General features: G+C 40.3%; 3 protein-coding genes across 6 annotated transcripts; 2 read left to right on the top strand and 1 right to left on the bottom strand.

Annotated features, from left to right (window-relative positions):
* Window position 1: 1 nt before the first annotated feature.
* Window positions 2–10,177, bottom strand: colt (carnitine/acylcarnitine carrier protein colt, mitochondrial). 4 transcript variants are annotated; one of them, XR_010437942.1, is made up of 8 exons: window positions 9,948–10,177; window positions 9,714–9,865; window positions 9,133–9,280; window positions 8,640–9,075; window positions 1,229–1,408; window positions 1,089–1,167; window positions 842–1,026; window positions 2–710 (listed from the first exon to the last, which is right to left on the bottom strand). XR_010437942.1 is itself a non-coding variant. In XM_064697356.1 (7 exons), exons 3-7 carry the CDS (start codon window positions 9,259–9,261, stop codon window positions 686–688), a joined length of 849 nt encoding a protein of 282 aa, XP_064553426.1. In that variant the 5' UTR covers window positions 9,262–9,280; window positions 9,714–9,865; window positions 9,948–10,176; the 3' UTR covers window positions 2–685. The 4 variants fall into 4 exon arrangements, 3 of the variants coding, with proteins under 3 accessions (XP_064553426.1, XP_064553425.1, XP_064553424.1); XM_064697356.1 differs by lacking the exon at window positions 842–1,026 and having other exon boundaries at window positions 9,948–10,176; XM_064697355.1 differs by lacking the exon at window positions 2–710 and having other exon boundaries at window positions 816–1,026.
* Window positions 4,207–7,449, top strand: LOC135439352 (leucine-rich repeat-containing G-protein coupled receptor 5-like). The gene is made up of 4 exons (XM_064698072.1): window positions 4,207–4,366; window positions 4,425–4,746; window positions 5,266–6,116; window positions 6,512–7,449. The coding sequence occupies exons 1-4, from the start codon at window positions 4,316–4,318 to the stop codon at window positions 7,334–7,336; spliced, it is 2,049 nt and encodes a 682-aa protein (XP_064554142.1). The 5' UTR covers window positions 4,207–4,315; the 3' UTR covers window positions 7,337–7,449.
* Window positions 10,178–11,234: 1,057 nt separating the features above from the next.
* Window positions 11,235–16,844, top strand: LOC135438832 (MPN domain-containing protein CG4751). Its single transcript, XM_064697325.1, has 6 exons — window positions 11,235–11,691; window positions 11,789–12,146; window positions 12,376–12,463; window positions 12,519–12,688; window positions 12,756–13,004; window positions 13,063–16,844. Exons 1-6 carry the CDS (start codon window positions 11,353–11,355, stop codon window positions 16,068–16,070), a joined length of 4,212 nt encoding a protein of 1,403 aa, XP_064553395.1. The 5' UTR covers window positions 11,235–11,352; the 3' UTR covers window positions 16,071–16,844.
* The last annotated feature ends 70 nt before the right edge of the window (window positions 16,845–16,914 follow it).

Here is a 16,914-nt window from a genome sequence, read left to right as displayed (position 1 = left end):
CTGCGGCAGAGTTTAAGCATTTTGTATAGGTTCCTGGTGAGCCCCAAGATTGTCACAATTTAATTTACTTTCGATCAAGAAAATGATTATCTTTATTAAATTCCTACTATAAATACTATAAGATTATTTTTTTTTTATAAATTGTTATACGGATCACAACAAACACACACACATTTTGTATTTTAGTTTTAAGATAAACTTTGTAAATTGCTTTAATGTTGCGCCAAACAAAATATATTCAAAAATTCGTTAAATTCCTGGACCATAAAATGATATGGCTATGAGCTATGTTTAAGGACTTAAAATTCGAAACTAGCTACACCTATGTCCTTTGGGTCTACAACTCGATAATTTCTTTTCGTTTTTTAGCTGAATTTTAATTCAATTCCCATTCTGCCGAATGGACTTTGGCGACCATTACATTATGGGTGAAAACCACAAAACTCTTGATATCTAGTAAGTTAAAACTTCGATGTTCTTTGGCCAATGGATACGGACAACGATGAACATAAACAACGATTCCCGCAACCGCCGAATAGGAACGCAAAATATTTTTTGAAAAATGTTAAAATAGTTCTGTTTTCTTACCCATAGTGATAAGATTGTGGCAGCTGCAGCACCATCACCTGGGGTAAGTTCTGACACTCGTTGCATTTGTTGTTTAGCCTTGCAGAGCCTTGCTTGTTCAGCTGCTATTACTGCAAAATAGACTAGAAGAATTACGTGATATTAAAAAAAAATATATGTAATTGAATATTATGCAGCCACCACCTAAATAGTTTCTTACTCTAGGTTAAATATAAAATAGAAATGTATTAGTTTTTGTGATGCATGCTATTACCAACAAACGGAAATATTTTTTTTTACAAAATAAAATGATATTTGTTTCACTTCAATAAATATTTTCAATTTTGGATATTTTAAAAATCAGGAGCAACTTGACGAAGGAAAGCATTGGCTAGCTCAATTCCGAAGAAGGTCGCTGCATTAGCCGGAAAGGCGCGAATGATTACAGGTGTAAAGCCACTAAAACCGATAATAAATTAAAATTTACCCATAACAAGATCAAATACTTAGAAAAGACTAACCGATAGAGAGCCGAAAGTCCATCATTTTTTGCTAGATCTTTAAAAACATCTCTAATACCATTAAATTTGCCTTCAGGAGCTGCCAAGTTAGATTTAAATTAAATAAACTACAATTTATTAAGGGAAACTACTCTACTCACCGGATTGCAGTCGATTTTTGAGCACATCGGCGGGCATGCCGCCGATCCAATAAAATATTCCCGCCAGTCCTCCTGCAACTATAGCCGGCACTAGATCCACAATGGGCCTGTTAAAGCGACGTTTGTACTCATCTGTCAAGATCTCATAGCTCAGAAAGTACAGACCGTTGGCAGGCATATCTGGAAAAATGAATTGGCAAGGGATTATCTCATAATAGTTGCATAGTAGCCAATATAATTGCCATGCATTCGATACGCTTATGACATATCTTAATTACATGTCGATATCAATTAGATCAGTACGCAAGCATTTACTGTATAATCAGAATAGTACTGGGGTTCAATTAGTTGAGACTTATTTAAGGCACCAATCGAAGAATGCACGCGCTGTCTCAATGCATTGCACAACACACTCTCAAAAATCACACTGCATGTCAAAACCGGACTCGTTTTTCTCGAAATGTTGCACTGTGTTCACATTTTCAGATTATCGCAAAGCATTTTTTTAACATCAATTTTATACAGTACTTATCAATATCACAAAGAAAATGTGCTCTTAGTTCAACAATAAATACTTGAAACCCCAATACAATTCTTTACATTTTGTACACAGTTAGAGTTTGACTTTAAATATACAACATAATTTAAATATTCACAATATTTGACTTGTGTGCATTCTTATAAAATCGATTATCTAAACAACTTGCGATATTAATAGATTTAATGGCGATCTAGCAGACTAGTATTCGCAAAGCTGATCTGAACCTGTCGCAAGTTGCATAATACTGGGAGCATAACAGATTTAAATTAGATAATTATTGTGCTTGTTAATCTTAATCGTAATCTTAATGCTATGCTTATATTAAACGTTAGCTTTTATGTGTAAGAGATATTTATAGTTTAAACGAATTGATACCTTTTATATAAGAAAAATATTAATAATGATTTCTCAATAGTCGATTTGCATATCAAATCACATTCAAAGAGATTGCGCGGAGGTCATATAAAACCTTAAAACTCGTAAGGTTTATAAAAATATACATTTATTTTAATCATTTTTTAACAAACTTTTTTTAACTGTCTGACAGGATTTCATCCTGGAAACTACCTGTGATTACGAAAATAAAATTTAAAAATGTTCAATTAAAAACTTGGCGCAACCAAATTAAAGAACTTATTAGCCAGCTCAATGCCAAAGAAACAGGCCGCGTTAGCTGGGAAGGCACGTATCATAATTGGCGTTACGCCACGATATAGTGCTAATGGACCATCCTTGACAATCAGATCCTTGAATACGCTACGCACGCCGTGCTTATAGGTTCCCTCGGGTGCTACAAAAAAATTGTAATATAAATTAATGTTATAAATGAATAATGTATATACAACGAACCCGATTGTAGACGACTTTTGAGGACATCTGCAGGCATGCCTAGTAGCCAATAGGCCATGCCCGCTGCACCGCCCGCAAATATGGTGGAAGCAGTGTTTATTTCGCCCGTTTTTGAATTCGCCTTGGCCACATCCTGTATGTACTCATAGACCAAGAAATACAGACCATTGGAAGGTAGATCTACAAATAGGTTAAACATCATTTTAGAAATCAAGTAAACATATTTAAAGGTATATATTTAAAATTGTATACGGACAACAGCTACTAAATGAAATTAAACTAAATACGGCAGTTGTTGCTTACTCACATTTAAAAAATCTTAATTAATTGTTTTTATTTTTTAATGTTGAATTTTTTGATTCTTGCATGCCAATGTTTTTCTTGGACTCTGGAATTATGATATGCCAATAACGATATACGATCACTGTGGAAATTATTTAAATCTTTCCATGAGGGCGGCGACTTTAACGGCGCCACAAATATATATATTTTTTGTAATATAGTAAATCCGAATGAACTATATAGCATAATGATTACAAACATGTACACAATAACTTACACATTGTGCACAGAAAACATAAACAAGCTACAGTGGGATCGAACTGTAAGCATAAATTTAAATACCAATGAAAATGAGACAAAATCAAAATGAATAAACATAAATATTTAATTTATAATATAGATAACAACTTTGTTTATCATAATATTAAAATTGGCAAGACAAGTTATAAAATAAATATAGAAAAGAAAATAATTCTGTTTAGCACGCAATTTATACGATTATTATTGCTATTTATACAATACTCGATTTGGAATACATTTAACAAATAACTTGAATACTAATCCCGACAGGTTTTTATAGAAAAGGTGCGTAGTTAAAGTATAATGCCCAATAATCGCCTGGCTCATTTAATTCAAAATAAAATAATATATATATGTATATGTTGCATTAAACGCAACTAATTCTGAATTTATTTGTAAAAAATATGAACATATATACTAACTATGGTAAGGAATTTTTATGTTGTTGTTCCCAAATTTATAGAATCTTTTAAATTGAACAGGTTGGACTTGTTATTCCCAAATCGATATCTGAATTTCTAGACTAAACAAAAGAAAAATGTTCCAATACCTGCGCTTTTTCTTATTTTAAGTACTTTTTATGGAAAGTCAGAATTTCACTCTTATAAGATAACTACAAATCCTATCGTTAGTTACTAAGCCGAATCTTTTTCAGATAGTATTACTATTCCCTGCTATAACTACAGAAAAGGGAGGGAGAGCGACAGAAGGGCGGGTTGTTATAAAACTTTTGGATCAGACAGACGCGACCTTGTGCTAAATGGAGGCAGTGGAGAAACTTCTCAAACCGACGCCCAGCATTTCAGTACATAATATACGAATAAACGATATATATGTATGTATAAATATATATACATATATAAGAGAGAAGGCTTATCGGAGGATGTGACTATCAGAAACTCATTTCCGCTAAGAAAATATACTGGAATACAAATAAAATGGAATTACAATAACAATAGGAGTTCAAATTTGAATGCTGATTTCGCTCTCAGTCTTCTGGGAACCATGGGGCTGCGTTTTAGTATATGAACGGAATTTGAGGCAAGTGTATCTGGTTAAATAAAAAAGTACACGCGTAGCAAGCGCCAGTGGCTGTCAAACTGTGAGAAGCGATAATGATGATATCGTTAACGAGCCCAATAAACGTGCTGATCGTGCTGCTGCTAGTGAGTGACCTGAACAATTTTATGATATGATCTATAAGTTAGACTCTGCATACAATAGCGCTGCCAACCAGAGTCAGCCTTGCCACAGCTCGACCAGCAGCCGGAGGCACCTGTGGAACTGGACGTGCTCAGCTGCCCGTTGAGCTGTGTCTGTCAATATGCCGCATTCAATGAGCTGCCCATAGCACGCTGGGTGAACTACATGACCAGCGCGGAGGAAGGACCTGATGACTCTGATTTCCCATTGACTAACCACATCAAACTGGCCACTTGCCTGCTACAAGAAGCCAGCGAGACGCTGGCTTTGCTCAGCGCTTTGCCCATTGATTTGCAGGCTTTAGTCCTCCTACATACGGGCAGCCCGGATAGCCAATTGACAGGTGGGTTCGCGGTTTTGCTAAACTAGGCATTTAACTATTCAATTATAACAGGATGAAAGTGTTTAAAAGTAGGCCCTAAAGCGATTGATTAAAAAATATACAGAACATAGGGTCAAGATGAATAGAGCGAGTTTTAGGTATAAAAAAAGGTCGTATGGCTTTTAAGCTCACAGTTTGAAGCGTATATATTTTCGCTTTATAATGAAGCTTAAAAGGTATTATAAATCTCAAACAAGAGTTAGTTGTTAGAAATAATAATAATTAAAATTTTTAAAAGTACGCCTATGGCTTCAAGTTAGTTTAAATCATGCTTTAACGAATACAAATTTGTTCCGGAATAAGTACAAGCTTTTGTTGCCTGCTTTGAGTTTTCCGATATGCTTTTAATGCTTTTCATCTTCTTTCTAAACAAATATTGAAAAAAAGAAGATATAAAATACAGTGTTCCAAAAGGAGATTTGTTTTTCAATATCATCTCAAAAGCAAAGACTAACACAGTATTATATTATACGATTGCAGTGAATACGAGCAGTCTGCGTTTTCTCAATCAGCTGAGCACACTGGAAATACGCGGCACGGGCGCCACAACGCTGATTATCGATGAGCCGCTGGAGCTGCTGCAGCATGCGAATTTCGAGCAGATCCGCTTGCAGGCGGGTGAACGCCTGCAGCGGCCGAAGCACTCAAAGTTGCCCAGCGATGATTACGAATACAAGCCGCCTAGTGATGTGTCGGGCAATGAGGCGACGCCCAAATATCAATTGCAATTCGAGGCAGATGCCACCGTGGAGATTATGAGCTATGAGCAGCATGTCGAACGTCTGAAACAGACGCGTATGCCAAGCTTTTGGGGCTGGAACCTGCTGGAAGTGTTGCGCATACACAATTGTAAGCTAAACGAGCTGCACTGGCAAATGTTCGATGGATTGACACAGTTGCATCATCTGAACCTCGAACGCAATGGCATTGAGGAAGTGCCACCATTTTCCTTTAGCGGTGCGCCACACCTGAAGAGTCTATCACTGGCGCACAATGCAGTGTCGCGTTTATATTATTTGGGTCTAGCCGGTTTGCTGGAGCTGGAGACGCTCAATCTGGCCAGTAATCATTTGGAGCGCCTAAGTGAGTCAAGTTTTCCGCCTTTGCCACGCTTACAAAAGGCTGACTTGAGACAGAATCCCATAATGTATATATTGCCGGCCACGTTTTGGGTGATGAACGACACACTTGAACTGCAGCTGGGAAGTGAGCTGGCAGCACTAAAGCTGCACAGTTGGAACAGCTACGGACAATTCGATTCGCTGCACAAGCTGCGCACGCTGAGCCTGGGTAATGTGACCACGCCCAGTTTGGAGCAAGGCGTCTTTAAGGTTTGTGTGTTGTAGACTGAAGCAATGGCTGAGCAGCCGTTGAAATTCATTAGTTTTCATTCTCTGTTGCCAGAGAGTAGAATAGCTTTAATGTCTTCCAATGTCCGAATGCCGGTGAAACGCATAGATCAAAAATATATTGACTAGTTTTAAAGTTTCCGAATTTTACGTAATAGTACTGTCGGTATTCCTTTAAATAAAATCATGAGAATTTTTTAGACAAGCCACAACAAATATGTTTTATCCGACATTCAAAAACTCTCAAAATATATATCCAATAGTTGTCCGATTTTCCAATTGCAATTTTAAAGCTCTAGTATTAGGAAAAGCCAAAATTTGTTGATCATTTTCTTGAAAGGTCACGAATGCAACATCTTTTGATTTCGTTCCTTTAGGGTCTTCAATCCTTGGAGCAGCTGACACTGCGCGGACGCATTGGCAGCGTGCAGTTTGATGCATTCGCTGGCATGGAGCAGCTACGTGAGCTGGACCTTAGCCATTGCGGCATTGCGGAGCTGTCCATGGATGCGTTGCTGGGCGTCAAGCGGCTGGAGCTGCTCAATTTGGCGCACAACAATTTGACACATGTGCCGAATGGTCTGCTCGATGATCAGCAGCAACTGGTTGTGGTGCAGCTGCAGGGCAATCAACTGCGCACGCTGCCCACCAGTTTTTTTCAGCAGCCACGTCTGCGCGTCGCACGCCTCGACCAGAATCCCTGGCAGTGTAATTGCGACATGAGCAATTGGCTGCCACGGCTGACGAATGTGGTGCGTGGCCCCAGCGTGGAGCGCTGCGTGCGCGACATCGATGGAAAGCCCATTCTGTGCAGGCATGTGGTCAGCTACAAGATGGACAAGAATCTGGTGCCGCGTTGCGCGAACTTTAATGGACGCAGCGTTTACTATGTGCTGCGCAGGCAGCTTCACTGCGGAGCGCCGCTTTTTCTGACTCCCTCAAGATCAGGCAACACACGTGGCCTGCCCCATTGGCTCAAGTTGGAGCTGCAGAATCGGCCGCAGCAGCAACATCGACAGCAGCAACAGCTACAACACCAGAAAATGGGCAGCACAAACAAGAAGCAATCGCTCAAACGACAACACAAAGGTCATTTGTCGCAACACAACCGTTTGGATTATATATTAAGCCAAAAGAATCAGCAGCGGAATGAGGAATTCTCGCAAGAAACGGAAGACAAGCAAATGTCCAATGAGATCTAACAATAAGCACACTTGCACTTAGTTTAGCTTTAATCTGCATATAAATATTAATTTGAACGTTTACTACCCCAAACCTAATTAGAATTAATAAAATAAATGATTAAGTACACATAGACTGCAACTAAACTAACGAATGCACGAATCACAGCATAGCTTCAGGACTATTAAAACAAAAACAACATTCTAATAGCATGAAAAAACATCGCGGTATTTTGCTTATTCCGATTTATTAGCAAATCGGGGCTGTTTGTTAAACGTTTCAGGATGAGAAGCAAAGAATTAAACAAATTAAATACTCACGAGAGCAACCAAAAAATAAAAATCTAAGAGTGAAGCCAAATGAGTAAGTAAAATCTATGAATTTGCAGATATGTGAGAATAGTGCAGCTAGAAAACTCTGAGTTTCTTGAAATATCTTTGAAAACTGAATATGTTGCTTTATAAGATCCTAATATTTCGCCGATCTTTCCTATAGTTATCTTAATATAAAAGAAGGTTTTTATATGAGAAGCAACTTTTCGACCGATCTTTTCCATGGCTGCTATATGTAATAATTATCCGACGCTGATAAGATTTTGCAGACATGTAGTGAAACTTATAAATGCCGAGTAAGATATCTTGTTGTTTATACAATAACCTAATTTTGGACCGATCGTTCCAATAGCAGCTATATGATATAGTGGTCCGATCCGGCCAGTTCCGACATATGTACCGCCTGCAACAGAGAGACGGACATATGCAAAGTTTCAAGACGATAGCTTTAAAGCTAAGAGACTAGTTCGCATAGAAACAGACAAACGGACATGGCTATATCAACTCGGCTGTTGATGCTGATATTGAATATATATACTTTTTGGGGTCAGGTTTACGATATAATATTTAGATAACAATTCGACAATATCTTAGAAGTGAAGCAATCATATAAAAGTGCTTGATAATGATATCTTGAAGTACAAGAAAGTTGATCATTATTATTATAATAATTTTCAACCTATCGCTCCTGTAACAGCTAAATGACGAAGTTCCGTACCGCACAACTCCGACATATGTACTGTCCATACAAAGATAAAACTGAGAGGCTAGTTTGTATAAGAACATACAGACAGCTACATTGACTTCAGTATGTACATATACTTTGTGTCCTAAGCATTACATATTTCGTGACAAAATTAAAATAGCCTCGGCAAAGTTTTTAAACTAAACAATGTGTAGAAATTGACATTTTCTTAGTTCAAAGTTAAATATTTATATGATCCGTACAGCTCAGCCCGTCAATCGTATTTCAAATTTTAAATTGACTTACCTCTGAGCATCGTTGCACAGCTGCCTTTAAAAACACTACGCAGACCACCCTCCTTATATAGCTTGACAGCGCAATCGATCATTCCATTGTATTTTTTTTCTCCTCCAGGACCAATGCCCTGTGTTTGCAAGAGCACCTTGATGCGTTCGCCGGGCGCCATGATGAACGTGGAGAATAGGCCGGAGAACGAGCCGGCAACAAAGATTTGAGGATACGTGAGCTTAGCTTCCTCACCGCGCTGTTGCAGCCTCTTTCCCAGTGCATAGCCGGCAAAGCACATGGCGAATATGGGCGCCACCCCCGTCAGCGGCGCGGACATACCCTTGTACAGACCCCGAACGCCTTCATTACGTATGGTCTTGGCAGCGCAGTCGAAGGTGCCGCGATACAGGGGCTGCTCCCCAGGTGCTGGCCGTGGCATTGTTTGTAAACGCACCTGTACAGCAAAATGAACATGTTAGTTAGGTGGTAAGCCGTATCACAGAGAACTCACCTTAATGGTGTCAAGAGGATGCCCGGAGAGTACATTGCAAATGCCGCCAAAACCTCCAGTGATAAAAGATTTCAGCGGATTGGCCTTGCGCTCTGTGGGCGTATTCTGAACCTTTTCAACAACTGCCATAGTAGACGAATTTGTGGGTCTGTAAAACAGAATAGTAAAGTTAAATTTAAGTCACAAGTGTATATCTAATTTATATAAAGATCGGAAAATACGCGGACTCGATTATTGATCCGGACCCATTCTTGTAAGGGCACAAACTCCACAGCACATTTTTAGGTCCTCGATAACTTATTTATATATAAATATTTATTTATATAGTATATATAATAGATAAAAATATGTATAAAATTGTCATATATAAGCATCTATTTAACTATATTTCCCTCATCACCTATGTGTATCACAGAGAAATATTACTAGAATTTGTACTCTGCCCCCAATCATTGCTTAATCTAGTGGTCATTGTACTCTAACTGATAAGGATTAGAGCAAATAAAGTTTGTTACGCCAATTAATGAAGGGCTACAATAATGACTACAAATCCCAGACTTAAATCTTTCTTATGTTCTCACCTGATGAGCAAGATTTATAAACAAGCCGAAAAAAATATCGTTGTCGTGGCGGCGGCGCAGGCAGCGGTAACGGCAGTGAGTGCGAGAGAGTCGGGCTCAGTGAACCTGTTGCGGGCAGCAGTACGGGGTTAATTTGGTTTCACGAGAGATGTCTGTGAAAGTGAATGGATAACGTTATCAACGAGGCACGAACGAGAGATTCTATAATAGTATGCGTGATGGTTACGTACGTACCTAGGAAAACTTAATTTTATTTACGTTTCCTGCATTGCCGGCACTGCTCGGTCTAAAGTCCGCTATCGTTCGCCGTCTAGATCACAGTCACACATCTATTTTTGCATTAACATCGGGGAACGTCTGAATTAGCGGCAACTTGCGTGTATTACTTTTTTTTCAATTTAATTTTGTCTTCTGAAGTGTTATCCAAATATCGATGCTGTGTTATTTTGTTTGCTGTAATTAAAGCTTCAATCTAGAGGTGAGTGCAACATAACACGACCAAATTTATATCCATAAGCACGCACGTTGATTATTTATGCTACTTACTCTTCAACTAGATGTATTTTTATAATTAATTCAATAATATTTTGATTAACTGTGTATACATAGTGCGTTCAATATATATTTAATTTAGTTAAATTGAATAAATAATCTATTATGGTGAACACAATTTGAAGCACGAAATTCAAGTCACACGTGAAAAACACGACCTAGTTTCATCTCAAATTGAATGCGTCAACAAGTGCTGCCAACCTGTTCGTATTTAATAAAATATGTACAGCTGATGCCATTTGCCACTAATTTGCTCGCACGTACATTTGAAAATTCAAAAATAGTCATCAAAATATTTACATGTTTCTGCATAAGATGTTAACTTATACAACAATAAACTGTTTATATATTTAGATATACCATATAACAAAAAGTTAAAGAGGCAAAGGACTTACTGTTGTTGGCGACGACAATCTTGGTGAAGATGGCATACGATCGGGATAAAGTCTCGTTTCACACTAGATTTGTATGTTAAAATACCGTGTATTTTGTATTATTGTTAATACATTTATCAATACATCACATGATAATAACCGACAAAATTTGTGTTGTTTTAATTTATCAATTATTTAAAGTTTGCATTTATAAACAATTCGAAATGCTAGTTTACCGCTAATGCCGTATTGTCCAACACTGAATCCAAGTATTACTTGTGCGAACTAGCAGCGCGTCGTAAAAACCAAATGTGTCAACGTGTGATGTGAATGACTACACTCTCTGAGAGCATAACATAACTATCGATAAGTATGGAAACAGCTGTATCACTAATGGTTCTGTTAGTAACTTGTTACAAAAAAGGGTTGATATCCAGCTAGCAGCTTTTCATTTAAAATTGTATAAAGTAAAGACCTTATTCGGCTTTATTATATACTATAATTTTTTTTTATGTCCAAAAAATAATAATTGCCGCTTGTTGCTATCGATAACAATAAAGCAACTGTTAAGTTAACAGACGAACAACAATCTTCGTTTGATGCACGAAGAAGAAGAAGAAGCGAAGTCGTGGAATACATACATAAATTCTGCGGCTGCTGGGGCCTTTCGTGATTTTTTTAAAAGTTTTTTGTAAAGGGTAGACAATAAGCGTATGGAAAACGGAGTGGAAAATGGCTTATTGCCCGATAGCGACCAACTAGGATCGCGTGAAAATCAAATGGGCAGCAGCACAGACGGTGAGGGCGAAGGCGAGGGCGATTCGACGCCTCAGCCGCAACAAACAACAAATGACGATGTAAGTGATGGCGAAGTGGATGGGGAGCGCGATTTGTCTGTGTCGGATGCGGCTGAGGCAGAAGCCGAAGCAGAAGCGGACGCAGAGGTAGCCCCAGCTGAAAATGTACCACCGTGTAGAATCTCCATTTTGGAGGACAGTCTGTGCGAAAAAGACGTTGATAGCGATGTGCCCGATGACGAGAATGATGATGAGGTGCGTGTCGTTTACGGCTATAAGGAAAAGTGAACTTTTCCATTTGGCCACACAATATTTTGTTCGAATTACTTTAAATATATGTTTTTGGGCACAGGCCAAAGAGAACTACGAGGGATTCAACGGCACTGGACGCACAGTCACATTACAAACGTTAATGGCCGCGAATGTCCTGCAGCCCGGAAAATCGCTGATGACTATTGATTATCTTGGGCAAAAATTTGTGGGCGATTTACTGTCGGATGGTAAAATAAAATCACAAGAGACTGAAACCATATTTCTAACACCCAGTGCGTGGGCTATGCACTGCAAGCGTATCATAAACCCCGAAAAGAAAAGTGGCTGCGGTTGGGCATCCGTCAAGTATAAAGGGAAGAAACTTGATGCCTATAAAAATAGCTATTTGAGAAAATGTGCTTTGCAAAAGGAGTCGACACCTGAAGACGGTGACCCAGGTAACCAATATTAGGCAGTAATTTGCTTATTAAGTACTGTCACTACTTAAAATGTAGCATGTGTTATAAAGTCCATAATCATACTATACTATGCTGGCAAATACAGGGAAAGGTCAACTAACGGACAACTCCCATTGACATCCTTTTTAGGTCATTTATGTCCTTTGTTTTTCAAAATAATGCCCTTGTGACTAATGAAAATTGCATAATTTGTTTTCTTTTTTAACAGATGCAGAACGCAAGACCGATTCGCCAGATCTTGTTATAAAACGGGCAGTATTTCCGCACAATACTGTAGCCAATCGCAATATAATTCAGTAAGTTTTCAAATAGTTTTTAGTAAAATATGATCGATTAATGTGGTTTTTACAGTGATGCCAATATGCTGATTGAGGCCGTTCCATTCACGTCGGTTGGCAAATTACAACCATTTATGTTAAGCATCACCTCCTCCGCTCTGTTGTTGGCTGACTTTCACTGCCATTTGACGGTGCGGGAGGTTTGCGGCTATCTGGGTGGCACTTGGGACATGAACACGCACAGTGAGTCCGGCCTCAAGAATTGATCATGTTTGTCTGGTGGCATGTTCAACTGTTTACTATATTGCAGCATTGACAATCACGAAAACATATCCATGTCGTAATACACGCTTCGATCGCCAACGTGCCGGGGAAGTAGAGCGTGATATACAAAAGATGATGGTACAAGATCAAGTACTGCTCGTTGGCTGGTATCATTCGCATCCCAAGTTTCAAGCTGAACCAACTCTACGCGATTGCGACGCACAGCTCGACTATCAAATACGTATGCGTGGCGTTAGTGATCTCACGTATACGCCATGTGTTTCATTAATTATTTGTAAGTGTGCTAAATTTTATATTAAAACCATATTAAAATTGTTCTGCTTGTTTTTTAGCACCCTACTATGAAGAGAATCCTACTTTGGAATCGGTGGTCAAGTGTATATGGATAGTGCCACCAAATGAAAATAAACAGTCCATGGAATATGGACGACCTATGCTAATGCAATATTCTGTGCTGCCAGATAAAGAGATACCAGAGGAGGTGCGCACTGAAATACAGTCCTGCGTCGATTACTATACACAGTTTCGCGGCGAGATTGTCAAATTTCGAAATATTTACAGCAATGATGTAACCTACAACGAGAAATTAAAGAACACGCTCTATCCGAAATTTCCATCCAAGCAAAGTGATAAGGCGTTATGGAATTGGTTATGTGCCGTCTTGGACTGTGAGCAGGAGGACGATTTTATACCACCGAAAACCATTAAAATTATTGACAATGATAAAGACGACGTAGTAGTGAAAACGGAGACGCAGCCGCAAGCCGAATCAGTTAATGACATAAAACTGGAACAGCAGCCCAAGGAGGAGCCTTTAGGCGAGAGTATTCAAATGAATGCTGTTGATGATGTGGCACGCAAAGCAGAGGAGGAAACCTCCCTGCAAGCCGAACAGAGAGCCAGTGAATTGAAAGTAATGTCGCTACAGGAGCAGCTGTGCATGCCTTCGGGGCTTAATATGAATCCAGTGCGCATGTTGTCCCCGTTGGCCACGCCAAATCCTACGAATCACACGCCAGCTGCTGTTCCAACTGCCGTGGCGCCATCAATGCCGCTGAATGCAGCAGTAAGTCAACTACTTCCGCCACAGACGCCGGCTACAAACAGTGGACTTGGCGCTGCAGCACAGTCTGCCTCTCCGCGTGACAGCCCAACAAGCATACAGTTACAGTCGAATGCTGCTAGTCCCGCCAAGTTTGAGCTGCCAGTGCGTGCCTCGCCGTCGCCAGCCAAATCAGATGCCTCATCGCACACATCCCGCACACGCAATTCGCCAGCGCCAAGTCCAGGCAAGTTCAGTGTCAGTGATATTGCTCGAAATAGCCCGAGCATAACACCCAACAAATATGATTTGACCACACCGCTGGTACCGCCGTCAGCTGCGTGTTTGCCTACGGCCAACGATCTAATGGCGGCCAGCTTGGCACAGCTAGCTGGCCAATTGCCGCCCAATTTTCTTCAAGCCGATTTAGCAGCACTTTTTCAACAGCAACGCAAAGATTATGGCAGCTCGTCGCTCAATCAACTGGCTGCAGCGGCAGCCAAAGTTGGTGGCTCAAAGCAGACCAGCAATGCGGCGGCGCTGGGCAATCTGAGTGATCCCAATGTAGCAGCGGCAGTAGCTGCCTATTCTAACAGTTTCAACATGCCACTGCCGTCAGGCAGCAATAACAGCGGAAGTGGCAGCAATAACAATAGTAATAATAATGCCGGCAGCAAATCAAAGATGGATCGCTCCAAGTCTTCAGCTTCCTCGTCTTCATCCAACTCAAGTACATCTTCAAATTCTTACAAAACAAAGCTAATGAAAGAACTGGACGAGCTCAAGAATGACCCTTTAAAGATGAGCGAACTGATACGCTCGCCCGAGTATGCTGCGCTGCTGCTGCAGCAGGCAGAGGCCTTGGGCGCTACTACACTGGGAACCCTGGGATTTAGCTCAGATTTGAATTATCTAACGGGCAATCAACAAGTTGCAAATCCAACAAGCAGCAAATCTTCAAAATCCACATCAGCAACAGCGTCGTCAGCTTCGGCAGCAGCAGCTGCGGCTGCTCTCAGCGCCGACTACAACAATCTAATACAAGCATCCAAACTTTTGGGCTATGATTCCTACATGCAACAGCAGAGCAAGCAAAGCAATGATTTAAACATGTTCCTACAGCAACAAATGGCTGCAGTTGCGGCTGCATCGATACCGCCGCCGCCTGTTGCTAGTAGCAGCAGTTCCAAAAAACAGCAGCAACAGCAGCAACAGCAACAACAGCAACAACAGCTTCAACAGCAATCTGCAGCTCAGGCGGACTACACAGCACTGCTGCAGACCTATACAAAACTATTTGATCCGAATAATCAGTTTGCCGCTGCTATGGCCTCAACTGGCAACAAACACATGAGCGGTGCACACAATGAGTTATCCGCTTTACTTGCTGCTGGCGCTGGTGGCATGGCCACGACTGGTGGCGGCGGCGCTGTCAGTTTGAAGCAAAAGCAAAAGGATATGCAGTCTGATATGCTTAATCAGCTGCTGCAATTGGAAAAGCAGGATTCTGAGATTAAGGCGCTATTATATCGCCAGAATAAGGCGGCTGCTGATCTGGATGCGCTCTTTGCAACGCCATCGGGTGCTGCTGCTGCTGTGGCAGCTGCCGCGGGCAATGCCTCGAAATCAGGCAGCAGCAGCTCAGCATCAGCAGCTGGCGGAATAGCAACAGGTGTACCATCTCCATCAACACTATCGAATGCTTACTACAATGCACTTGCGCAGGAGAAAGTGCAAGATTATACAGCATTCTTTCAACAGCAGCACGGAAAGTACGGAATTCCGGATCCACTGTCAAAGTCTACGCTAGCGGCTAATAATATGTTTATGTCACCATCGGCGCTGTTTAAAATACAGCAAGAATCCCTATCGGCCATGATGATGAAGCCGCCAAAATCAACCACGCCGTCGTCAGCGCGTACCAGAGAGTCGTCAGCCTCTCCGGCACTGGAACGCCTCACGCCCACCAAGTCCATCACGAGCAGCGCCAGTGGCGGCAATTCAAACTCCGGCAGCAAATACAATTTTAGTGCCGTCGATTTGGCCATATCAAGCGTGCCCTCGAACACGCCATCTCCAGCGCCATCTGATGGCAGCAGCGGATCCTCGCATCGGCGTCCTTCACCAGACTTGAGCCGCCTTTATAGCGAATTGGCGCCTCCGGGTGCACTTCTGGGAAATGCCTTGCCGAAAAAGCGCATGGAGTTTGCCTCGGTAGCCGATTTGGCTGCGCCGCCGCCGGCCAAGATACCGAAAAATAATGTGGGCGATGATGTTTTAAATTTATCACACGATTAGGAGAGGCAATTTGGGTGCTGCTCCTATCAACCGCATGTCCCAGTGAATGCAGTATTTCCTTATCAGTATCTACCCTTAAATGCACCAGAGCATTCAATTATATATATATATATAGCATGTCACGCGAATCTCCTAAGCTCCAAGTAAAAGGCAAATTAATAATTGAAATTGTAAACACCTGTTAAATAACAATCGCATTCTACTATAAATTGAGATTGTGGACACACGAGCATTTGTTGCAGGAGATTGTATGTACAATGAAATAGAATTAGAAGAGGTGAAAAAAGAGTATAGTATTTGGAGAGTTGCATTTGAAACCTGTTTAAGAGCAATTGCATCTGCCTAGAGGAACATATTTTCTATCCGATATAAACACCACAAAACACTCGATGACATTCACATACTGCATTGCTGGTCATCATTGTAACAAATTTTATATACTTGTTTTAAAATGAAAACAAAACTTACCAGAAATCTGTAGATAAATGTACGCCGCATTTATTCCATAAACTGTTGTTGGCTGCAACTGGAATATGCAAGTCTCTTAAGCGCTTGATGTCTTTAAACATATTATTTATAAACTATTTTAGGTTTAATTACTGCACAAAGGTACTTTAAGTATTTTAAAATAGTACATATACGGACAAACATACATTATAAACTGTAATACACGTAATATATGTACTGCATAATTTCCAATTAACTTTGCCGAAATAAAATATATAAACTAGGTTTTTAGTTTACAATATTAAATAATAAATATAGTAAAATGTATTATTTTCCTATCATATGCTCTCTGAAACCAACCCATTCGACATTTGTTGCTCTTGTCGATTTGTCGTTA

The sequence above is a fragment of the Drosophila montana genome, unplaced genomic scaffold (assembly GCF_035044405.1).
Source record: "Drosophila montana isolate Dmon_TW-CO22-7 unplaced genomic scaffold, ASM3504440v1 contig_402_1, whole genome shotgun sequence".
NCBI lineage: Eukaryota > Metazoa > Arthropoda > Insecta > Diptera > Drosophilidae > Drosophila > Drosophila montana.
The sequence above is the reverse complement of the archived record's forward strand: the minus strand, read 5'-3'. Positions and strand labels throughout refer to the sequence as shown.